Source organism: Phyllostomus discolor, chromosome 1, assembly GCF_004126475.2.
Source record: "Phyllostomus discolor isolate MPI-MPIP mPhyDis1 chromosome 1, mPhyDis1.pri.v3, whole genome shotgun sequence".
In the NCBI taxonomy this organism is placed as follows: Eukaryota; Metazoa; Chordata; class Mammalia; order Chiroptera; family Phyllostomidae; genus Phyllostomus; species Phyllostomus discolor.
Window position 1 is genome coordinate 131,235,116 of NC_040903.2, and position 25,879 is coordinate 131,260,994.

The 25,879-nt window shown below is 38.9% G+C and overlaps 1 protein-coding gene across 4 annotated transcripts in view; it reads left to right on the forward strand.

Moving 5' to 3' along the window:
• Positions 1 to 25,879, forward strand: part of SLC25A21 (solute carrier family 25 member 21) — a 483,365-nt gene that overhangs the window by 267,608 nt on the left and 189,878 nt on the right. For all 4 annotated transcript variants that reach the window (XM_028506740.2, XM_036029122.1, XM_036029120.1 and 1 more), the window contains exon 2: positions 14,493 to 14,541. In XM_028506740.2, the coding sequence (XP_028362541.2) occupies positions 14,493 to 14,541 (49 nt within the window). The remainder of the gene's footprint in view (positions 1 to 14,492; positions 14,542 to 25,879) is intronic.

A 25,879-nucleotide genomic window follows, 5' to 3' on the forward strand; every position in this document is an offset into this window, starting at 1 on the left:
AAAAGAAAGGATTAGTATGGGATATGATGGAGGTGCTAATTATTATTATAATTGCAGCTACAGGATGGGGCAAAAGTAGGTTTACTGTTCTTCATAGGGAAAATAATACACTAATTAATAAATAACAATATGTGGGTAAACTCTATTTCTTGTACTCACAACTGTAAACCTATTTTTGCCCCACCCTAGATATTACAATACATAAATGTATCAAATTAACATGTTGTACTCCTTAAATTTACACAATGCAATGTTATATGTCAAAACAGTATGGAGTTTCCTTAAAAATTTAAAAACGCAACTACCTTTTGCCCAGTGATCCCACTTCATGGAATTTATCCAAAGTAACCCAAAACACTAATCAGAAGGAATATATGGATCCCTCTGTTCATTGCTGTGTTCCTTCCAATTGCTAAGGTCTGGAAGCAGCCTGAGCATCCATCAGTAGATGAGTGAGCAAAAAACCATGGTCATTTACATGTTGGAATACTGCGTGTCCATAAAATGAAGGAACTTTTACCTTTTGCAACAGTATGGATGGACCTGGAGAGTATTATGCTAAGTGAAGTAAGCCACTCAGAGAAAAACAAATATCATGTTATCTCACTTACATGTAGAATCTAATTAGCAAAATAAACTGATGAACAGAATAGAAACAGAGGCACGGACACAGGGAACAGACTGACAGCTGTCGGGTGAAGAGAGGGAGGTGGGGACTTAATGAAAGAAGGGGAAGGGATAAGCCAAAGAACGTAGGTGCATGACCCACAGACACAACAACAGTGTGCTGGTGGCCAGAGGGAATGAGGGCAGGGGCTGCTTGGAGGAGGGCAAAGGGTGGGGGAATGGGGGTATCTGTAATAGTGTCAATAATAAAAATAAAGAAAATTTAAAACATTTTGGGATAAAGCAAAATGGTTTTTTTTTTCTTTCTGGTTTATAGCAAAGCAGAAAGAAAACAGAGTGCCGGAACCGGGCAAGTCTTCTCTGGAGTAGAAAGAGAGGTCCCGGCAGGCTTCCCCCGCCTCTGGCCACGGAGTCCTGACGCCTCTGTCAGCTGCCCTTCGGCACTTTCATAAACTTCCAATTTGAAATTCTGGTCAGCTCAAACATTATTTTTTTACTTTAGATAAACAAAACACAACACAACCTTTTCCTGTTTTCATATTTATTATATAGAGATATAATCTGTAACTCAAGTGATACCTATTTCTCCTTTTTATTTTAATTTCCTTTCCTTTAAAGACATTTTATACACTTCTAAAGGTATTTTACCATTTACCATCCTAATCCACAACTTATTTTTCCCCTGATGTTTCTCTTTGCATCACTGACTGTGTTCAGGCCCATATATAGCAGTTAACTTCCCATGAAGGTCAACACATCCCAAAATTGGTCCATTTACTGAAGTAACACTTGGCACTTGCTTGGGGTCTAATATAGAGTTTAATAAAAAATAGAAATGAAAGAATAATTTCCATTGAATTAAAATACCAAACAATAATTTTTAAAGGTATTCCATTGAGCTGAAATTGAGTAAAAAAATTAATACGAAAACTTTATATTACAAGTGAGATTTTTATTAGTTTAACAATTTTCAACCTTTCTGTCTTTGTGTTCAGGGTTTTAATATTTTAGAAACTCACTTATTTTTGAACTCTGCCTCAACTTTTCTCCCTCACATGTACCTGTTCTATAGAGGAGAGTCAAACTGATTTTCACCCGGGGCCACATCAGCTGCACAGTTGCCTTCAAAGGGCCCAGTGTAATTTCAACTCCTTAACAGTTAAGGAGCAGTTACATTTATACAGTCCTAAAATTATTTTGGCCCTTTGAAGGCAACCACAAGGCTGATGTGGCCCCTGGCGAAAATGAGTTTGACACCCCTGAATGATTTCTAGACCATAATGTATGCATATGTTTATGCGTCTGAAATATATTTTCTGAAATTCCAAGTAAATTAGATAATAAACTGTATAAGAGGAAGGACACACTGAGGAGATCACTGCACTCCCTTCAGGTACATGCTAACAGCTCTTGCTTAGTGATAGTTCTGTTAGAAAAATACATACTAGTAGTATGGTTAATAGTAAACGGCTATGAAAATATTTGCTTCAAATTTTTCAGGGAAGGCTGTGGCTTGCCCAAAAGCATAACTTTTAACAACATCTTTCAAACCTGCCAAATCACATTGCCTATTTAGCCAATTCCGTGTGCATAATATTAATTTACTGTGCCACAAGCTAGTGCGCCTTAACTGTTATTGGGGGAAGCATAATATATTTGATTTCCTTTTATGAGTCTCATATTGCTTATAATTCAATAGGGCTACCACATTTTCTGGGCAGGCTATCAAATAGGATGTTGTAATGATTTGCTTGACTAGCAGAGTAGATGAAAAAATATCAGTTCTGTCTGAAGCTGTTCTATTTTTGAATTTCAAATTTGCAGAGTTTGAAACCATTTATTCCTCTGTGGTTCTCTTTTAAACAATAAAAAGATTCTTTTATATTTTAAAGAGTTAAACATGTCTGACAAAATAGGTTAAGGTAATGGCTAGAACAGCATGAATTTCAAAGAACAATAGAGGAGTCTTAGATTAAGTTTGAAAATGCCCAGGAAGGGGCTGTAGTGCAATGCAGAGATTTTTTGGCTTGATGAAAGGGTGGCATAGGTTTATCTGTAACTGACATCTTGGGGATGCTTGAATGCTTCGGTTCTCTGCCTGCACTATATCCATTTGCAGCTCCCAGAGATATGAAGATGTCTTCTGCTTTATAAAATGTTACCAAGGCCCTGGCTGGGTACCCTCAAAATTATCTTGGGAATATATCTGTCCTACTTGGAGGGCAGGGATGGACTGAGAACCTCTCAGTAGACTTACTTCCTATTTAAACACTATCATGGATTCCTTGAGTGACTGAGTTCATTCCCCTTCTATAAACTAAATTCATTAAGCTTCTATAAACCACTGAAAAGGAATCTCATCATGGTCATAGGTTTATTCTTTTATATAATTGTTTCTTTTTCCAACAAATTTATTGAGCAAATGCTATGTATATCAGTTATGTTCTGAGTACATGGTGCACATTGGAGGGGAGTACAAAGATCTCTGCCCTGGTGAAGGTTATATGCTACCGGGAGAGATAGGAAACAATAAACATAATAAGTAAATAATGGAATGTGTTAGAAGTTTATAAATGCTGTGAAAAAAAGGAAGTAACAGAGCAGCATGAAGGGTTTTACCAGTGCTGGGCTAAGGAGGGACAGGCTTCTGCATTGGCATGGTCAGGGTTACTCACCAACTATGGGAAAGAAGTTGGTCAAGCAGGAACTAGGGGAAGAGCATTCCAGGCAGAGGAAACGGCTAGTGAAAAGGCTGAAAGCTGGAGCAGTCCTGGCAAGTTTGGGAAGCAGTGAAGAGGCCCATTTGGCCAGAACAGAATGACTGAGCGGGAGAGTAGTATGAGTTGGTGAGAGATAGAATACAGTATGTCTTTTCTCTGAGTGAAATGGGGAGCCATTGCTGACCAGAAGAATGACATGAAGTGACTTACACTTTTAAAGAATCACTCTGGCTACAGGGTGAGAACAGATGGAAAGGGTCAAAGGTGGAAGGAGGGAGACCTGTTAATGAGGTGCTGCACTTAATCAGCTGAGAAATGATGTTGGATGGAGGGGGACAGGCGGCTGTGTAGCAAGTGAGAAATGGGAGAAATCTGGACAAATTTTAAAGCAGAGCCAATGGGATTTTCAAATAAATTGAAAGAGGGTTTTGAAAGAAAGAAGAGTCCACAATGATTATAAGGTTGAAGGGGTAGGTTTTTGTTTTTATTTATTTATTTATTTTTGCTCTGGAGTGGAGGGAGGAGGGTCAGGCTCTAGTTTTGGACATGTGTATTTTGAGATGGATACTAAATATCCAAGCAGAGATGTCAAATAGGCAATAGGTTGTTTAAGTTTAGACTTTGAAAGAAGTCTGGACTGTAAATGTAAATTGGTGTGTTGTTAGCATATAGGTGGTAATTAAAACCATGGATTGGGATCACCAAAAAAGTTAGTGTGGATAGAAAACTTCTTGAGTACATTTCATGTATTTGACATTATTTACTCAGTGACCCTATAAAGTTAAATACTCCATTTTCTTAAAGAGCTAGTGGTTGGTATTTGACCACATGTTTTCACAAATCTAGAAGATGTCATTCACATAGGCTACAATGTCTGGTTATATACTTCTATATATTACTAGCCACAGCATGGTATGATAAATGCTATTATTGATATTTATAATGCAATATAATGTGATATAATTAGTAATATAAAATGTAATATAGTAATTGTTACATAATGAAATTATAGAGAAAGGAACAGTAAATTGATGTAGTAATAAGAGGGCAGAGTAAATTTAGAATACTCTGTTCTCAAATAATATATCTCAGAACAGATTAATGTATAATAACATTATGAATAGTTAAAATTAAGGTTAAGACTTTAAGTGAGGATCACTTGACATTATTCTTTAATAATCTATATATAGGTCAACTTTCAGATACCCAGTTTGTCTTCCACGTTCTCCCATCCTATGGCTAAAAAGGCTCCTGAAGCCCATTGCAACACTGCCTGGGTGAGGGGCAGGGTGGAGCAGAAAGGGAGGCACAGCAATGAACCTCATTCCCAGTCTCTGTACTTTAGGGTTCCATCAGGGGAGCAGGGGCGGGGCACATCGCATAGTCAGTCAGTCCACCAATGTGGCCATGTGCCCTCCACTGTATCTTTTCCTTCTGTGGCCCAGGTTGTAAAGGGGTGGACAAATTAATGGATCGTCTGCTTTATGTTGTAAGCATTTTGTACTCTCCAGAAAAAGAGCAATCCTATCTTTTCTGGCAAGGGATACTTTTAATGTGGTTTTCAACTCCCAGCTCTAAAGAAAAAGGATATTATTGAGTTAGGAGATATGTGCCAGTGGTTATTGACAAAGTAGGTAAAAACTCTAGGAACTGCTCCCTGGTGAGATTTATATTCATATTTACATGTGACATATATTTTCAAATGGTCTTTACCTCATATAAATCAACATTATGACTTAGGACAAGTAATCTCAATTATAAGGAAACCCAGGCAACAGATGAATTAAAATATTATTTAAACATTTAAAAATATGTGTCCATATATTCTGTTATTAGTTACACAGTTCCTTGAAGAGAGTTGGCAATTTGGTATAAAAGTCAACAGTAATGCAAGACTAGAATAATGCAGAACATAAATAGAACATAAATAGCAATAACTGTAAATAGCAGCACTGAATCAGTGGGCCTGAAACATATGCATTTTTATTCTATTTTTCTATTTATGCATTTTTCTATTCTGAGCTCAACATCTTACCTTTACATAAAAGGCCATTCTCAGTGGGCCACATCTGTGCCCATGTTTGGAGTCATTCAGCCTTGCAGGCACTCTTCATACTGCATCGGGGTATGTCCTCAGCACCTAGCACGGTACCCTTGCACACGCAAGGCTCTCAGAATCATTTGACAATCCATTAGGTGATGATTGATTAGTTGCTTTCTCACATATTAACAATATTTCAATTCTGTAGTTTTAGTTCAAGCATTTTCTGTGCTGTACTTCATAAAATTTTACCAATTTTCTTCTGTACTTAGTTGCTTCTTTGTATGATGTTCAAACTAGTGAAGTAAGTGCAGAATAAATCGCTGCCAGTTCAGTTTATCTTGAGAATCAGTTGGTGTAATGGTATGTACAGTAACCCAAATCAACATTAATTTATATATTCAACAAATTTTTATCAAGCTTACTGAGTGCCAGCCACTGTGTAAAGTGATGGGAATGCAAAGGGGACTGAGGCAGGTGGAGTCTCTGTCCTCATGGAGCTTTCCGACAAGAAAACAGTTGCAGTAACATGTAATAACCCAAGTTCACGGTACTGCAGGAGCACATCACAGGGCTCCTATTAACAATTAGAATTAAGTTCAGGGACACATGACAGAAACTCAAATAGCAGTTGTTTCAAGGAAGTAGACATTTTTCTCCAACATGACCATCTGGAGGTAGACAGACCAGAATACCACTAAGTCAGGGACTACTTCTACCTTGTTGCTGTGCTGTGTGTGGCCTCAGTGCTCAAAGTCACCTCATTGTCTAGGATGCTACTCTAACCCTAGGTCCACATTCTACCAGCAGGAAGGAGGAAAAGGGAGGGGAACCAGGTTCCCTACCTTCCCAAGACTTCCCAGAAGTTGCTTAAACCACTTTTCATTGACATTCCATTGACCAGACTTGGTCACACAGTAATGCCTAGCAACAAGGGAGGCTAGAAAATGCAATATTTATTCTGTGCAGACAGAAAGAAATGGGGGTGAGTACAGGGGGCAACTAACAGTCTCTTCCCCATTTATTTCTTGAAAAATGGTTGCCCAAATTGAGAACTCAAGGAAAGTAAGATTCTCAGAAGTGTATGTGTGTGTGTGCTGTCATAGAAGGACAATATTCCAGAGAAAAGGAAAAGCCCAGGGAACAGAACACTAAGAAGAAACTGTTCTTTCACCAATTATGGCTGATCATTGCATGATCGTGTTGGTACTTTTCTTCAGAAAAGAGGTGTGGTTCAGGTTATAATAGAGGAAGGGGATGGAATTGATGTTTAGTGCATATTTGTGCTTAAACAGGCCAGGAGACCTTCTCAGAAGGGTTAGAGGCTGGAGGGAAAGTTTGTGACAGAGAGGTGTTAATCCTTCCCTGAAACATTTGCTTAGGTGAAGGCATGTACTTCAGCCAATTCAAAGAGATGAGAATTCAGGGATTATCCCAAGGTTTAGGTGAATAGGCTAGCCCATGGTTTTCTGTGCCCATGATAGGGTAGCATTACCAGTTTCATCTGAATCTTACTGAAGTGGTATGAATTTGTAAGACTAAAAATATGTATGATATGATTAATTCACAATAGCAACCTGCTTTGGGCTTTCTTAATTTGCATAAGTCTTATAAAATTATTCTTTGTCTAATTAAAAAAAATTTAATAGCAATTCTTGCTTGGTTGTTATTGTGATAAATAAGCAATTGTCTCAAAGGAAAATAACTATTCTCTGGGAAAAGAGAAATTATTAACATCCTACTACTGGAAATGCACATTAGCACAAAGGAAATAAGAACAACTTTGCGAATAAACAAATTGGTACATATAAATGTGAACAGATTCTCCAAGTTCTGCTGTTGGTTTGTGTGTGTGTGTGTGTGTGTGTGTGTGTGTGTGTGTCTTTATAGGTAGTTTATTTTTCAAAGTAGCATTGATTCATTCTACAAATATTTGGGTTAAAAATAAAACAAAATGCACTCAGCATATGAAATATTATTCATTTGACATACTTTCATTGTGCCCACATTGTTCTAAAGTAATGCTCTATATTGAATATTTATCAATTTTAATAAAAATAAAAGTTAATATGTCCATAAAATTATAATCATATATAACATGTACCATTTTTTCTAGTGTTTTATTTCTATCATTTTTAAATTGCTACTTTATAACTTTTTTTTGGATCTTCTCTCCATCTGCTCTTTGCCTTTTTTTTAAAGATTTTATTTATTTATTTTTAGAGAGGGAATGGAGGGAGAAAGAGAGAGGGAGGGAGAGAAACATCAATGTGCGGTTGCTGGGGGTCATAGCCTGCAAACCAGGCATGTACCCTGACTGGGAATCGAACCTGTGACACTTTGGTTCACAGCCCGTGCTCAGTCCACTGAGCTACAGCAGCCAGGGTGCCTTTTTCTTTTTTTTTTTGAAGTTGGATTATTGGTTCTTTTGGTGAGCTTTTTAAGAGATGTACCAATTAGTGCTGTTCAGTGTTTATTATTTTGCTTCTTTTCTATTGCCAAGTCAATGGAAGAAGCTGTGTGCACTTTCTTTGATAAACTGATTGTCAGTGTCTTATTCCTTTATGCTCCTGAGATTCAAGGAAGTGCCCTTAGTAGACCTCTACTTGCTGCAGTGCTTGGTGAGAATGTTATTCTATAAGTCTGAGTTTCCAGGGCAAATCTTTATTTATGGGATTAGAGCTTTATTCTTTTTTAGCTAATGTAACAAAACACAAATTAGAATTATAAGATTCAAGAATGAAGACACAAACATAGAATACTATTGTAGAGTTCCAAGGTATTCAAGACCATTTAACCTTTCCCTTTACAGAAAAGGAACTGATGCCTCCAGGGGTAAATTACCATTTCCTGAAGGCACCAGGACAACAACTCTGGTCACCTGATTCTTACTTCCAGGTGCAAGGTGAATGTGAAATTTCAAGCAAAAAGGTTTTGAGACCTTACTGTTTGCAATCTTGAATAACAGGGCCTCTTCATTACTCTAAAACAGTGGCACAAAGGCTTGCTATTGTGCCCCATAACTCTGTTGCCCCTTATCTCTGCTCCTTTCTCCTGGCTCCAGGCCCTGACTCTGATTGGGTCAGTGACCTAGTTACAAATGACTAAGGAGCACTCCTGCTGGAATGAAATCGATTGATATTGAGTTCTGGTAGTGTTAACCAAAATAAAACAGTCATTTTTGGTCAATATATATGACTTTGTAAACTACAGCAGGCTTACTCAGGAAGAACCTCTTAAGCTTCTTTGGAAGCAAAGCCAGCCTTCGGAAGGTACAAGCCCTCTGAGCTTTCTGGACCTGAGTAGTAGAGGAATAAAAGACATTTGTGCCTATAAATATGGTGAGGAAGAACTAAATTACAGAGAAGCTCAAATTGAATTAGTTTACAAATGAAGAGAGGTAGATGGTCAGTCCCTAAAAAACTACCCACAGACTCCCAGCCAAAATCGAGGTGTAGGTAAACACAGCTCGCCTCCTGTACAATCACATCAAAATCACAACTGAACTATAGAACAACCATCATTCAGAACCATCAGAAATCGAATTGAATGGAAGTCTGACAACTACAGAATTAAAGACACCACATCCATCCAGACTGGTAGGAGGGGTGCAGACATGGAGACACGGAAACATGGAATGGGCTACCCCACATCCACATGTGGTGGCTAATAATTCAGGAGGGGTATCTCAGGAGTGAGGAGTCCCAGCCCCACACCAGGTCCTCCCAACCCAGGGTTCCAGTGCCAGTAATATAAGTCCCCATAATTTCTGGCTGCAAAAATCAGTGGGGATTGAGTTGCTGGAAGAAACTTCCAGGGTCCCAAGTAGTTCCTCTTAAAGAGCCCTCACACAAACTTACTCAGACTCACTCCCTCTGAGCTCCAGTACTAGGGTAGCAGCTTGAAAGGCACCAGTGGCATATGGGGAGGAGCTGAAGTGTCTGGCATCAAGGTGAGAGCTGGGGGGCAGCTTTCTCAAAGACAGAAAGTTGGGGAGAGGCCATTGCTACTTTTCTGAGCTCTTCCCCCACAGAGCCACAGAGTCAGCAGGTGGGTGCCATATCTGAGACTCCATCGACAAGGCTAACACCATTTGCCCTTGCCTGGAGATCCCCTGATGGTCCATCCCACCCAACTTATGGGCCCACTCAAGCTGTTAAGAGTGGCTTTTCCATATGAATGACTGGTCTTGGCTCATGCTTCACAACTTCCTAAATCATCTCAAACAAGCAACAGCTGGCTTTAGTGAGCCCCCAGCCCACATACATCCTGCTAAGTGACTCCAGGTCAGGCACTAGCAGCAGCCAGCCTACGTAAACAGCTTAGCTTTCCCTGGGAACCTCCAATCACAGCACAAGTAGTGGCATCTCAGATTGCTTTATAGTTCAAGCTGGATGGCCCTGGGCGGAACACAGATGGGAGCTGACCTTGGCCTGCACCAATGGGGAAACCCCAGAGCCTGCTCACCCATGGATAGCTACAGACCATGTCAAAGTACCACCACCATGCCCCTGAACAGCTGGTTCTCCACAGAGGGCAGAGGCTGATGGTCAGTAGTCACAGCCAGTCCTTGCAGCAAACTGGCCTAGATATATCTCTTCTATTGACCTGCCAACAGCAATCAAGGCTCAACTACAAGAAAAGGGTATACTCAGCCCACACAAAAGGCACACCTGAAGTACCCAGCTTGGGTGATAGGGGAGGCTGTGCCACTGTACCCTACAGGACACCTACTACATTAGATCATGCTACCAAGACAAGGAGTCATACCAGCTCTACCTACTACATAGAAACAAACACAGGGAGGCTGCCAAAATGAGGAGACAAAGAAACATGGCTCAAATGTAGAACAGATAAAAACTCTAGGAAAAGACCTAATCAAAAGGGAAATAAACAAACTATCAGATGCAAAGTTCAAACACTGGTTATAAGGATACTCAAGGAACTTAGTGAGTACATTAACAGCATAAAAAAGATCCAGTCAGAAGCAAAATATTCAAAATTGAAATAAAGAAAAATTTACAGGGAAACAACAGTAGAGTGGATGAAGCATAGAATCAAATCAATGATTTGGAACATAAGGAAGCAAAAAAAAAAAAAACAATCAGAACAACAAGAAGGAAAAAGAATCTAAAAAATCAAGGATGGTGTAAGGAGCCTCTGGAACAATTCAAGCATTCCAGCATTCACATCATAGGGGTGTGACAAAGAGAAGAGAAAGAGCAAGAAATTGAAAATCTATTTGAAAAAATAATGAAACCAAACTTCACTAATTTGGTAAAGGAAATAGACATACAAGTCCAGGAAGTACAGAGTCCCAAACAAGATGGATGCAAAGAGGCCCACTCCAAGACACATCGTAATTAAAATGTCAAAGGTTAAAAACAAGAAGAGAATCTAAAAAGCACCAAGAAAAAAAGAGTTAGTTACCATCAGAAGAGTTCCTATAAGACTGTCAGCTGATTTCTCAAAAGAAACTGCAAACTATAAGGGAATAGCAAAAAATATTCAAAGTCAAAAAAGGAGGGACCTATAGCAAGGTTGCTCTACCCAGAACACTAACATTTAGAATGAAGGGCAGATAAAGAGCTTCCAAGACAAGAAAAACTAAAGGAGCTTATCATCAACAAAACATTATTATATGAAATGTTAAAGGGAAATATTTAAGAAAAAGAAGAAGATCAAAGCTGTGAACAATAAAATGGCAAAAAAATACTTACCTATCAGCAACTGAATCTAAAAAGCAAACTAAGCAAATAGAAGGACTGGGAAAGAATCATGCAGAGCAGTTGATAGTTGCCAGATGGGAAGGAATGGGGGGGAATGGGTGAAGAAGTGAGGGGATTAACAAGTACAAATTGGAGACCTCCAGTCAAGATGGAGGCATAGGTAAACATGCCTTGCCTCCATGCACAAATATAGCAAAAAACGCAGCTATACTACAAAACAAATATCACACAGAATTGTCAGAAAATTGAGTTGTGTGGAAGTCTGAAAACCAAGGATTTAAAGAAGCCACATTCATCCATACAAGTAGAAAGAGTGGCAATGCAGAGAGTCATGGAGAAATATGGAGACGTGGAGTGGTGCAGAAGGGCACAGAGGTGGAAATGGGAAGTCTCACATCCATGTGTGGTAGATAAAAAATGGGAGGGATACCTCAGGAATGAGGGATCCCAGGCCCAGGCCAAATCACCCAGCCCAGGGTCCCAGTGCCAGGAAGATAAGTCCCCATAACTTCTGGCTGTAAAAACCAGTAGAGTTTGGGGCAGTAGAAGAAACTGCACTCTCTTAAAGGGTCTGCAGCATACTTAGGACTTATGCAGAGCCACACCCTCTGGGATTCAGTACCAGGGCAACAGCTGGAAGGGCACCGATGGCGTATGGGGAGAAAGTGAAGTGCATCTGGGGAGACAGTTTCCTCCTGGGTAAAACTCCAGAGGCCCGGAAGCGGCAATGTCCCCTCTGCTAGTCTGCCCCCACACAGAGCGACAGAGTAGTGACATGGGTTGTCCTGCCTTGTCGATTACCTAAGGCTCCATTCCATACAACTTAACAGGTGCACTAAGACAGAGAGTCAAAGCAGCTCTATCTAATACACAGAAAAAAAAAATAGGGAGGCTGACAAAATGAGGAGACAAACAAATATGGCCCAAGTGAAAAAAGAGAACAAAACTCCAGAAAAAGAACTAAATAAAATGGAGATAAGCAACCTATGGGATGCACAGTTCAAAACTCTGGTTATCAGGATGTTCCAGGAACTCATTGGGTACTTCAATGCTATAATAAATACCCAAGCAGAGATGAAGGTTACATTAAGTGAAACAAGTAAAAATCCACATGGAACCCAGAGTGGAAAGGATGAAGTTGAGGATCAAATCAACGATTTGTAACACAAGGAAGGAAAAAGCATTCAATCAGAACAGCAGGAAGAAAAAAAGAATAAAAATAAAAAAAAACAAGGATAGGCCTAGGACCCTCTGGGACATCTTTAAACATACCCATATCTGAATAAGAGGGGTGCCACAAGTAGAAAAGGAAGAGCATAAAATTGGAAACTTGTTTGAAAAAATAATGAAAGAAAACTTCCCTAATTTGGTGAAGGAAGTAGATACACAAGTCCAGAAAGCACAGGGAGTCCTAAACAAGATGGACCCAAAGAGGACCACACCGTGACATCATAATTAAAATGCCAAAGGCTAACGATAAAGATAGCCTCATAAAAGTAGCAAGAGAAAAGCAGAGTTACCTACAAAGGAGTTGCCATAAGACTGTCAGCTGATTTCTTAAAAGAAACTCTGCACACTAGAGGGACTAGCAAGGAGTATTCAAAGTGATGAAAAGCCAGGACCTACAGCCTAGATTACTCCATCCAGCCGAGCTATTTAGAATTGAAGGTCAGAATAAGTGCTTCTCAGACAGGGTAAAACTGAAGGAGTTCATCATCACCAAGCCATTATTATATGAAATGCTAAAGGGAATTATATAAGCAAAAGAAGAAGACCAAAGTGATGAACATTAAAATTGCAATAGATTGACAACTATCAATAATTGAATCCAAATAACAAACTAAGCAAACAAGCAGAACAGGAACAGAATCATAGATATGGAGATCATTTGGAGGGTTATCAGTTAGGAAAGGAGGAAAATGGGGGGAAAGGTGCAGAGATTAAGAATCACCAATTAGTAGGTACAAAATAGACAGGGGGATGTTAAGAACAGTATAGGTAATGGAAAAGCCCAAGAACTTATATGCATGACCTATGGACATGAACTAAAGGGGGGATTGCTGGAGGGAATGCGGGTATTGGGTAGAGGTGGGCTAAGGGGAAATATTGGAACAAATGTAATAGCATAATCAATAAAATACCTGTATGTTAAAAAATAGATAAAATTTACCAAAAGAAGTACAAACTGGTAGTTACAGAATAGCCATGGGGATGTAAAATACAGTATAGGAGGTGGAGTATCCATGTAGAACTTACATGCATGACCCATGGACATGAACAATAGTGTGGGGATTTCCTGAGGAAGTGGGGGTAGGGTGTGCTGAGTGGAGAGAGGCAAAGGGGGTAAGATTGGGACAACTGTAATAGCATAATCAATAAAATATTATTTAAAAGGGGAAAAAAGAGAAACTACCCACAAATGTTGTTAGATGGCTTTAGGACGAATCAGTTAACATTATCAACTTTAGTTTGCTTGTCTTCAAGTAGGTAATGATAATAATACTGACCTTGGCCAGTAGTTGTGCATATTGGGGGTAATATGGTAAATGACCACCACTGTGTCGGGACTGCAGGTAAGGTAACTGTTATGATTATTACTTTTCTTCTTATCTACTCAGACGATAGGAAGGGGCTTTCCAATGAATTTGCAAAAGCCATATAAATCCTTCCTCACTGTACAATGGTTTAGATTATGGGCTATATGAGATTAAGACTACTTCCTAGCTATGAGATTTTAGGAAAAATATATTTGACTTTGTGTGCCTCAATTATTTCAGCTGTAAAACGTGGATAATATTACCTTTTATCACTAAGAGTTGTAGTGAGGGTTAAATGAGATAAGCTAAGTACTACTTAGACAATGTCTAGCATATAGTAAACACTTACGATGTGTTCTCTGTTATCAAGTGTTATCTTTATTTTGTGAATACTGAAACTGAGGTTCTTGATTTGCCATGTTAGTAGGTGCCATAGGGGATGCTGAAAGATCTTCTCTCCCTTCTTTTCTTCCTTGTTGTCTTTAATCTCTTTCTCCCTCATATATCTACTTATTGGACTGGATTAATATACAATAATTCCTGCCTAGTTGATTGGAATTTAGGACATCTAATTCCTTTTCACTTTCTTTTCCCTGCAGCACTACCTTCCTGCTTCTGCCAGGACACCAATAAGTACTCACTCACATACCTTGCTTCCACTGGGATGAAATCATATTATACCTTTGTCTTTTGCCACTAGCCTACAACTATTAGCTTTCATGTCCAAAGTTCCAAGTTTTTTATTTGAATCTTTATACTTGAGAAATCAATAGGGTTAAGGAAATAAGAACCAGTGCTTACATAAGTGTTTATTAGACTTTTCTTTATCATCTTTCAGGTCTTGTAGAAATTTGCCTGATGCACCCCCTCGATGTGGTGAAAACCAGGTAAGGTTCTGCATGAACAAGTTTTATTGACTTTGGCTGATATCCAAATTAAGGTCTGTCAGAACACTAAATGCTAGAACTTGTCCCAAACCGGTAGCTTCTCCCAATAATGGCATTTATATTTACTTCTTAAAGAAAATACTATTTGACAGATAAAATGTGAACAGTGAAAAGCATTTTTGGATTGAGGTCATCTCAAAGTATATATTTTACCGCCTTCACATGCAACCATGAGGTATGACTTGTGGCTAAACTGGTTAAGTGAGGTAAATTTATCAAAATGATGTAAAAACTAAACTTTGCCCAGTGAATTATTACAGCAGACTTTCATTTGGCATTGCACATAACAGATTGCTATTTAATAGTCAGCATTTTGGTGTGAGACTCCAAAATTTCAAGTAAACTTCTTAAATGGTGCTTAACAAATTTATTCCTATAACTGTTTGCCAATGCAAAATGCCATATTTCCAGGAAAAATGCATTTGCTATTCAAGGCAGATACAAATAAGGGCACCATATTAAATCTATTTATCAAGAGAAAAAATCTTATGAGTTTTAATATGATCTGGAACATTTTAAAAAGTTAAACATGTAGCTGAATTGTGGGACTCTCTTTTATTCAGATTAGAAGCTCTGAGAATGTAGTGCAAGTTTCCGTTTGTATTGTGCAAAACCCAAGCACACTACACCTAGACTGTAGCGTAATGGCAAAAAGTGCCGTGTAATGAGAGGGCGGAACAACCCTTACTGCCACAGTTAGGAAACAGTCATCCCCCCTTAGCCACGGTTTCTCTAAGGTTTCAGTTACTGACAGTCAGCTGCAGTCTGAAAATATTAAATAGAAAATTCCATAAATAAACAATTTACAAACTTTAAATTGTGCACCTTTCTGAGTAATATGATGAAATCTCACACTGTCCCACTTTGTTTTGCCCAGGACGTGAATTACTTCTTTGTCTAACATATCCACATTGTATGTGCAGTATAATAAGGTATTTTGAGAGAGAAACCAATTTCACATAACTTTTATTATAGTGTTTTCATATAATCATTCTATTTTATTATTAGCTATTGTTGTTAATCTCTTACTATGCCTAATTTATAAATTAAACTTTATGATATGTATGCATGGATAGGAATAAGCAGAGTATCTATAGTGATTGGTACTATCCACGGTTTCAGGCCTTCACTGAAGGTCTTAGAATGGATTCCCCACAAATAAGGGGGACTGCTGTACTTAATGAGCTAGGCTGATCAGTGAATGGACACATTGCTAATTTACCTAAAGAGTCCACAGAATCTTAGGCTTGCTGCTGAAAGCAGGGAAGGTGACTATCGTGTGCATATCATATTACATTTGTTTTCCTTTTTTACTTTTAATTTTTTATTGTATTTTTCCATTACCATTTAGTTCCCTTATACCTCCCTCCACTCCCCACAATCACCACATTGTTGTTCATATCCATGAGTCCTGTTTCTTTTTTGTTCAATCCTTCCACCCCTTCACCTCCACCATCCCTCACCCAGCTGTCATCCTGCTCTCTATGAGTCTGTCTCTATTTTGCCTATTAGTTCAGTTCGTTCATTAGAATCCACATATGAGTGAAATGATACTGTATTTGTCTTTCTCTGACTGGCTTATTTTCCTTAACATGATATTCTCCAGATCTATCCATACTGTAGAAGTGTAAAAATTTCTTCTCTTTTACAGCCAAGTAGTATTCCATGGTGTAAATGCCCCGTGGTTGTTTTATCCACTCATCTACTGATGGACACCTGGGCTGCTTCCACATCTTGGTGATTGTAAATAACACTGCAATGAACATAGGGGTGCTTATGTTCTTTCAGATTAGTGTTTTGGGTTCTTTTGTATATAGTCTCAGAAGTGGGATCACTGGGTCAAACAGCAGACCCATTTTTAATTTTTTGAGGTATCTCCACACTGCTTTCCACAGTAGCTGCACCAATCTGCATTCCCACCAACAGTGCATGAGGGTTCCTCTTTCTCCACACCCTTGCCAGCACTTGGTATTTGTTGATTTATTGATAATAGCCATTCGACAGATGTGAGATATCTCATTGTGGTTTTAATTTTCATTTCTCTGATGACTAAGTGATGTTGAGCATCTTTTCATATGTCTATTGGCAACCTGTATGTCCTCTTTGGAGAAGACTCCATTCAAGTCCTTTGTCCACTTTTTTAACTGGGTTGTTTGTTTTTTTGGTGTTGAGTTTTGTGAGTTCTTTATAAATTTTGTATATTAACCCCTTATCAGATAAAACAGCAAATAGGTTCTCTCATTCTGTAGGTTGCCTTTTTGTTTTGTTGATGATTTCCTTTGCTATGCAAAAACTTTTTAGTTTGATGTAGTCCCATTTATTTAATTTTTTGTTTCCCTTGCTTGGGAGATATACCTGATAAAATATTGCCATGAGCTCTGTCTGAGATTTTGCTACCTGTGTTTTCTTTTAGAACTTTTATGGTTTCAGAATTAACATTTGAGTCTGTGATCTGTTAGAATTTTTTCTTGTGTGTTGTATAAGAAGGTGGTCTAGTTTCATTTTTCTTCATGTATCTGGCCAGTTTTCCCAACATCATTTATTGAATAAACTATCTTTAGCCCGTTGTATATGATTGCTTCCTCTGTCAATTATTAACTGACTATAAAAGTGTGGGTTTATCTCTGAGTTCTCTATTCTGTTCCAATGATCTAGTGTCTGTTTCTATGCCAGTACCATGTATTTTGATTACTATGGCCTTATAGTGTAGTGTGATATTAGGTAACATTATTCCTCCAACTTTGTTCTTCCTTCTCAGGATCACTGTTGCTATGTGGGGCCTTTCGTGGTTCCATATAAATTTTTGAAATATTTGTTCTTGTTCTGTGAAATATGTCATTGGAGTCCTGATAGGAATTTCATTGAATCTATAGATTGCTTTGGATACTGTGGACATTTTAATGATGTTAATTCTTCCTATCCATGAACATGGTATATGCTTCCATTTATTTGTATCTTCTTCGATTCCTTTCTTCGGTGTCTTAATTTTCCATTTACAGGTCTTTTACATCCTTGGTTAGGTCTATTCCTAGGTATTTTATTCTTTTTGAAGCAATTGTAAATGGGATTATTTTCCTAATTTCCTTTTCTGTTAGTTCATTATTGGCATATAAAAATGCATCTAATTTCTATGTTAATTTTGTATCCTGCTACTTTGCTGAATTCATTCATATTATGTTTCTAATAGAGGTAGTGAGGATGAGACTATGACCTCGTTCTTAGCTCAGGCTCTATGACAAATACTATAGACCGGGCGGCTTAATCAACAGGCATTTGTTTCTCATAGTTCTGGAGGCTGGGAAATTCGAGATCAAGGTGCCAATCATTTTCATCCTTGGTTTGGGCTGTCTTCCTGACTTGTAGACAGTCACCTTGCCTTAGCCTCATGTGGCAGAGAAAGGGGCTCTGATGTCTCTTCTTTTTCTTTTAAGGTCACTAATCCATTCATGGAGGCTCCACCCTCATGACCTCATCTAAGCCAGTAGGCTTAGATGACATCCCCAAAGTCCCACCTTTAAATACCATCACATTGGGGGTTAAGGCTTCAAAATATGAATTTGGGAGTTTGCACACATTCAACCAAAGCAGCCTCAAGTCACCAAACTGAAACAGAGAAAGAACAAAACCACAAGTTATATTTAAATATAAGATGTGTACACTCCCTGGACTATCTTTTTATAGGGTTCATAAACAAAAAGCAAAATTCACTGGCATTTCCTTCTTAGACTTCATATTAATCTTCTTTGAAAAGCCATAATGTTTTTGCTAGTCTCGTTGAGGAATAAAAGTGTAACTTAAAGGCAATTGCCTAAACTTGTGAAGTGTTAGATTAAGCATGAAAGAGAAACAAGAATGATTTAAACAAGACATCGTATTGAAATTATGATTATTCAGTCACTCAATCCTTCATTCATAGATTCAATAAAAATGTACTGACTATCTAGTATATGTGGGTTCCAGACTAGCTTTGCCCTCAAAGAACTCACAATCTGATAAGCTAATAAGAATCTCATCACAATGAATTTGAAAAGCTATTGTTCAATTGATCCTTGAACAAAGTGGGGTAATGAACAGCAACCTCTCCCACAGTCAAAAATCTGCATATGACTACTATATCATTTCCTTGTACTGGAGATGAGTAGAATAACTTTTTAAATGGATGTACAAAGCTACTGGTGCTTTATATCTCCCTTTTTATGTAGATGTTTTCATGAAAATGGCATTCATTTATTAGAACTAGTCACAAGCCCTTGCCTGGCTTCCAGAGGGATGGAAAATATAATCCTTCCAATTGCCCTAAAGGAGAAGGGAACTAGACACTGGCTGGTATTTGACCTGCATAATAATATAGAGCATATTGAATAAAACCCCACAACCACAGAGTAAACTGAAAGTCCAATATATGTGTAACTAACTTTGCAACAGAAGTAGAATATGTAAGATTGGTAGGACTTATCACTGGACAGTAACACATGGGTAATAGGAGTAGACAGAGCAGACTAAATAATGCTAAACTCTTTTTCACTCTTATGTGGTTTAGGACACAACTATAATTCTAAATAAAATAAACTGTACACTGTCAAAGATAGTGGATGAAATGATGTAGCACTAGTTATTTAAGCAGGTCACTTTTGTAAATGACTTCCAAGGGCACTGGGGTCTAAGTCATTGTAGACATTGTCCAAGTGGGGCATGGTGTACATCAGGCCCAACCTCACTTGCTTTACAAGTTTCTTTGTGGGTTGTTTTTGCCCTCCTTAGATATTATTACTTGAAGGGTGATTCATTGAATTAACCTGAGTATAGAAATGGCTTGTTTTTTTACAATATCTCATGTGCTGGAGTATGGCAAAGTAAATGTGTTTATTTCTTAAAATCTAGTCTTTGGGGAATATATCTGTGCATAATCCTTTTCATTGTTGAATGAAAGACAACAGATTCTAAATATGTTTTTGAATATGAATTTGGAAATATGTATTTCCAAATATGTATATGTATCTTCTTTCACAGGGTTTTTTTTTTTTTTCATTATTTATTTCACTCTGTAAATGATTGCTTCTGTTACCCCAGGCTGGACTGATCAAGGGGAGTGGTGGTGTTACCTGAGGCCAGGGGCCAGGGTTTCCCAGTAGGAGCTATAGCTGTAGCAAATCTGTCTAGTGAAAGCTGGAGGCTCAGAGAAGCACCAGCCACTGCCTGAAATTCACTGCCTGAGGCAGACAAGGAGGAAGTGAAATACTCTGGGTCTCTTCTTTTCCACACTCTTCAGTCTCCCGTCAGTGCTTCCATATCTGAATGCATGGAAGCCCAGCCTAGCAGAGGGCAGAACTCCTGCATAACAGTGCAGAGCGAAACAAGGGAGGAGTGCGAAATGGGTCTGAAGACGACACAACTAGCACTGACATACTGCGATTTTAGTGGGATTTGGAGAAAAAGCTGACATAAGCATGCGTATTTTTATTGAGATATAATTGACATGTAATGTTATATTAGTTTCAGGTATACAACATAATGATTCCATATATGCACACACTGCAAAATGATACCACAGTAGGTCTAGTTAATATCCATCACCACACATAATTAAAACTTTTTTCTTAAAATGAGAAATTTTAAGATCTAGTCTCTTACCATCTTTTAAATACACAATACAGTATTATTAACTATAGTTACCATGCTGTATATTACATTCCCAGGACTTATTTATTTTACAAATGAAATTTTTTTCCTTTCAACCACCTTCATCCATGTGCCCATTCTCCACCCACAGGCCCTGGTAAGCACCAGTCTCCTCTCTGTATCTATAAGCTTGGGGTTTTTTTTTGCTTTTTCTTTTTCTTTTTTGGAGTCCACTCATAGGTGAGATCACATGATATTTGTCTTTGTCAGACTTATTTCCCTTAGCATAATGCCCTCAAGGTCCATTCATTTTCCATGTTGTCACAAATGGCAAGATTTCCATCTTTTTTTATGGCTGAATGATATTCCATTATACATTCTCATATATATACATATCACATTTTCTTCTTCATTCATCAGTGCACATTTAACTTGTAAGCATGTATTTTCAATGCATCATGCCTAACAGGAACACACTCTGCATTTTAAAAGATAATTAGAAGTTATAATCAATAAATCTTTTATGGAGAGATTTTGGGCACTGTGGCACTTGGCTTTATATAGGAAATACTTTATTCTGCTCCATGAAAGTATAAGTCCAGGAGTAGACCTAATGTAAGCATAGGCTAGCCACATGAAAGTTGCTTTGTACTCACCAGATTTTAGCAGAGGGGGTTTGGCTGCAATGCTGTACACATGGCAGTTAGGTAGAATCATAGTCTCCCTTGAGGTGTGTATATACTGTTTTATAGTTCTGTTCATATACAGAGAACTTTGTGTACAATTGTGGGTGGACCTTGTCAACTCATGGTCATTGGCACCCATTCAGTGCCAACAGGAATCTCCAGTTTGAGATGCAGTGAAGAAAGAAACTTTATTCAGTGCAAAACAGCTCAGTCAGTGATACAGCACTGCTGTGAAAACAACATGGCTATGAGGTGGCCCTGGGGCCAGGCCCCCCTCTGGCTAGACCTGCTCTGTACCTCTCTAGTCTGCTCCTTTCTGTGTCAGTTCACTCTGCTCTGGTAGACATCTTTAGTGCTTTAACTCAACCAAGGAAACTCAGTTGTTGGTGGAAAAGAAAAGCATGCTTTCAGAGACAGAGGGGAGCTTACTTATATTGAGAGAAGTCCCCATGCCTGGTTCCTGATGGTCTGTTCTCATGCAAATGAGGATTCCAAATACTCACAATTTGATTGGTCTAAAAGACATTGTCCTGATTGGTCAGATTGGAGCTGCTCTGATTGGTCACTGAAGATGTTGATGGGGATATAGCTGCACAGCTCCAAATGGATGGGGAAAGCCTGAGTCCTATTGGTTGAAATAGGACTCTAGGAGCTCCTTTATAAGAGCTGGCTCAGATGGCAGAAATGCAGTATAGGCAGGCAGTTCAGTGCAGGGGCAGATTGTTCAGTGCAGGCTTCTTCCTGAAGTGTAATTTTTATGAGAGGCCCCTGTGTAGAAATGGCTGCTAGGATCTTTCTAATTTGAGCTCAGTTAGCCACCAGGAGCTCTTTTTAGTAGGTATCTTCTTTCTCAGGGTCTACAACCATCTGGTTAAGAACCTATAGCTACAAATGACAAAAGACCCTATTTACTTGTATAGCTAGGAAGACCAAAGGTAGTTTCTGGCTTTGTATTCTCCAGGAATTTAAATAAAAGAGTCAGTGATGTCTCATGTGTCTCATATTATCTCTCATTCCCTCAGTCGCTATCACTCTCATGCTCTTCCTTTCTCTCCCTTTCCTTTTAGCTTCCCTTTTTGTCTATAGGGTTCATTTTAGGATGGCTTCTCTCACTTGGCACCCAGTGTCCCCAACAGCTTCAAGCTTACATGGTCCTTGGCATTTCTTTGTACTCTCTCTGAGCATAATCTAATAGTTAAGAAGTCTAGAAAGAATCCACCCAACCAGAAAACTCTAAAGTTAGGCTACCTGGGTTAAGATCTTGCTTCTTTATCAGTTACCTGTATAACCTCTGGTAAGTTACTTCTCTGTGCCTTAGTTTCCTCATCTTTAAATGAGAACAATAATGGTATCTGCATTATTGTGAAAACTAAATATATCAGGTTTAATACTGTTTCAGCAAAGGAAAAGAAAGGGAGACTACAAAGACAAATGGAGGGAAACACGAGGGAGAATACCAAGTGTGGGAGAGGGGAAATGCTTACTATGGAGTCAGGTGGTTTCAAGTTTCTGAGCCGGAAGATTTGTGTTATGTGAGCACTGCATTTAAATCCTTCCTGAGAGGGGTATTTGCAAGTAGAGCGTCCTCTGGGTCTGAGGGCCAGAGAGCATTGGTTTAGTCTATGTTCCTGTTGGCATCTTTCCACGCTTCATTTCAGGGCTGTGTGCTGACATTATTAGTTAACCCCCATGACTAGCACAGTGCCTGGCCTCCTGGAGGTGCCCAGTGAATGCTGTTGAATAAATGAATATTTGGTAACAATCAGAAATAATAGCCCTATGAATTCTGTGGCCAAACTAGAATGTCTAGAATGTGAGCAATATGTACCTCTGTTGTCTTCATTTTTAAAAATGTAAGATTTTATGAAAAATGTGAGAAGTAAGAATCTATTGAAATAGAAAAGGAGAAATTAATTGATGGGATGGTGGGCACAAGCATCCGAAACTGTGGTAGAGTTTCAGTGACTGATCTGGGAAAGAGTGAGGTGGGAGGTTTCCACTGTGCCAGGTGAGAAGTGGGTGCACTGAGCTGGCAGGAGGGATTGAAGGTGCCGAGGGAGCTGTGACAAGCTTTAAGATGGACTTCATCTAGGACCACACTGGCTAATGGAAATAAAATGCATGACATATGTCATTTTAATTTTCTAAGGGCCACATTTTAAAAAGTAGGAAGAAACAGGTAAAATTAATTTTAACTTACTTAACTTCATATACCCAAAACACGGTCATAGCAACATGTTAACCAATATAAAAATTGTTAATGAGACATTTTCTTTCCTTTTTTATACCAATCCTTCAAATCTGGTGCATATTTTACACCCAAAGCACATCTCAGTACTGACTGGTCAGTCACATTTCAAATTCAATGGCCACAGGCCTGGAGCGCGATGGGAAAGGAATTCTTTAGAGGAAGGAGAAGTGGTCCACAGGTTTCCTTATAAGAAGAATATTCTTGGAATGGGGTTGACAATTGTACATAAGCAGGGGCTGAGGTGGGAGGGAATTTTACTGCATATGCATTTGAAGGGTTGTACCTGTGTGTGGAGAGTGGCATTCAAAGCCTCAAAGATTTATTGAAGTCACAGTCCAAGGGGTTTTAGCTTACATCCTTTTCACACTTTTGTTTCCAGGAAGGCAAATGGTTCATTGTGCTTCAGGAAAAGAGAATTACTGAGGTATTCGTTCTGTTTCACCCCCGCCTGCTCATTTTCATCATTTTGGTTTATTTCATTTTTGAAAGGGGCATAAATCAGGTGCAAACTGAATTAATTACTGATCCTGTAAGGACTGATCCTTTAAAAGCATGTGCTGTTAAAGAGCTGCAAGGCATGTGTTCTTGTGGGTGCTGGAGAAGGTGAGAAAGGGGGAGGCATTTCACATCTCCTCACAGACACATAGGCATCGGCTGTTGGTGAGTGGACAGGCCAACACATACCTTGGCTTTCATCCTTCCTCCCATCAGGACCTAACTTGCACTGAGAAGTCTTATCATACATCTCTCAAAACGTATTAATCACTGTGTGAATTCTGGAGGCTCACATGGGTTAAAAACTTGGCATCCATGTGTTGTTATATATGTGCTTGTGGGGCTTTTACTCAAGCAGTTGAGACTGATTTACACTCTCTATCTGCGGCCCCCAAGCCCTGCCGAATCTGAAACTCTAGGGGTGGGGCCTACCAATGTTTATGTTCGACGTCCTCCTGGGTGAAGCTTAAGCAGCGAGCTCAGACTGGTCACTGGGTCAGCCTTTGGAAATCAGTGCTGAATACCCTATAGACAGTTCAGTAAAAACTCTTGATATAAAGAATCTGTGTGTGTGTGTTGAACATCTCATTAACCTGTGGCTCTCATTGGTTTCATTTATGTAAACTACTTTGTTAGCAGTGAATGGAGGTAGAAGAACTGAAGTTTCCTTGCAGAGTTCATTCTGTGGTTTGTGAGAATGATATGGGAATATATTACTTACAGCCAGAAAAAACACATTTTGTCCTACTGAGCAGAGTTACAGGGGCAAAAATCAGTGCCAGAAGATTGGAGAAGAGTTACTATTAGTTGCTATGGAGAGAAGGTAAATGGCTCTGATGGGTAAAAATGATTTAGAGGCATAAGCCCACCACAAACTTTAATAAAAAGAGAAATCTGAGGATGGGCTATGGTGAAAGGCTGCTTTGTGGGCAGCTCAGCAGAGAGTGAAGAGCCAAGGACTTGGGAACATCTACAACTTCCCTTCACCGTGGGGGCGGGGGGTGGGGTGGGGAGGAGGAAAGCCGTGAACTTGAAAATGAACACTTAATTTAGAGGTTGGACAGGGGCGTTGAACAACCATTGGGGCCAACGGAACAGCAGGATGAAAACAAAGGAATGAAGAATGCTTTTCCTCCAAACAACCTCTTTTTAAAAAGGAAAGGAATCTTTTAAAATGGGGAGAAAATGGTGGGAAAAAGTTAGAATGGAGTTTAGAGCAAAGGCAGTAGAGTCTATAAGATTAAAAAAATACTTAACAGGCCAGCTGAGAGGGTTATTTTTCTGTATGTTCATGATTTGTCCATGTTATAGAACACTGAGATCACATTCAGGGTTAGACCATGGTTACGCCTGATTTCGCACTGTGCATAGAAATTGAGGGCTCAACCACTGTCATGGCTTGTTTCTAATCATGCAGAGAATGTGTCTGAAGTAAAATAAGCAAGGAGTAGAACCACAGTCCTATAAACCATATCTTCATTGGGACTCTGTCATGTAGCTAATTCAATCAATGGCCACATATAATGGTATGAAATGTTACAGGACCCCCAAATACGTGTGAGTGTAAGTTCAATTTCGCTTTTGAAGTTATATGACTCTTTTAGGGTTTCTTTGGGATTTATTTCATAATTGAGATGTCTTTTTTCAGTTACTGAGTCAAAGCAAGGAGCACGGGGTGGAGGGCACACTGCAACTCTGCATTGATTATGTCATTCTTTTCCATGCAGTCATCAGTAAGGATTTTATTTATGAACGTGATCAAATAAAAGTGGGGCACAAAATGGATAAGAAATTTGGAAGAGATCGAGGTGACAACTACATTCTGGTTGGCACATTGTAGGGCTGCACTGAATATGTGTTAAGTGAATAAATATGTGCTTTAAAATGACATTTGCTACCACCTAAGTGCCTTACTACAAATTAAATTCATTATGGCTAATGAGTTCATGGCAAACTTTAAAAGGTCCCACATTTGTATAGTGATTTCATTCAAAAGACTAATATAACCTCAGCATGACCCTAAAACCAGAGAAAATGATCCTTTTTGTGCACCGTTCAGAATGCTGCACGTCTGCATTCTGGGTAGGTGTCACTTTCTGGACCAAGGCAGAGGGTTTGGGTGTAATGGCCATGACCCATGAAAAGATTTCATTAATATTTCTTCTGGGATCTATATTTGGACAGTGCTCTGCCTCTCTTTGGGATTGCAAGGGTTGTGTCAGAACTG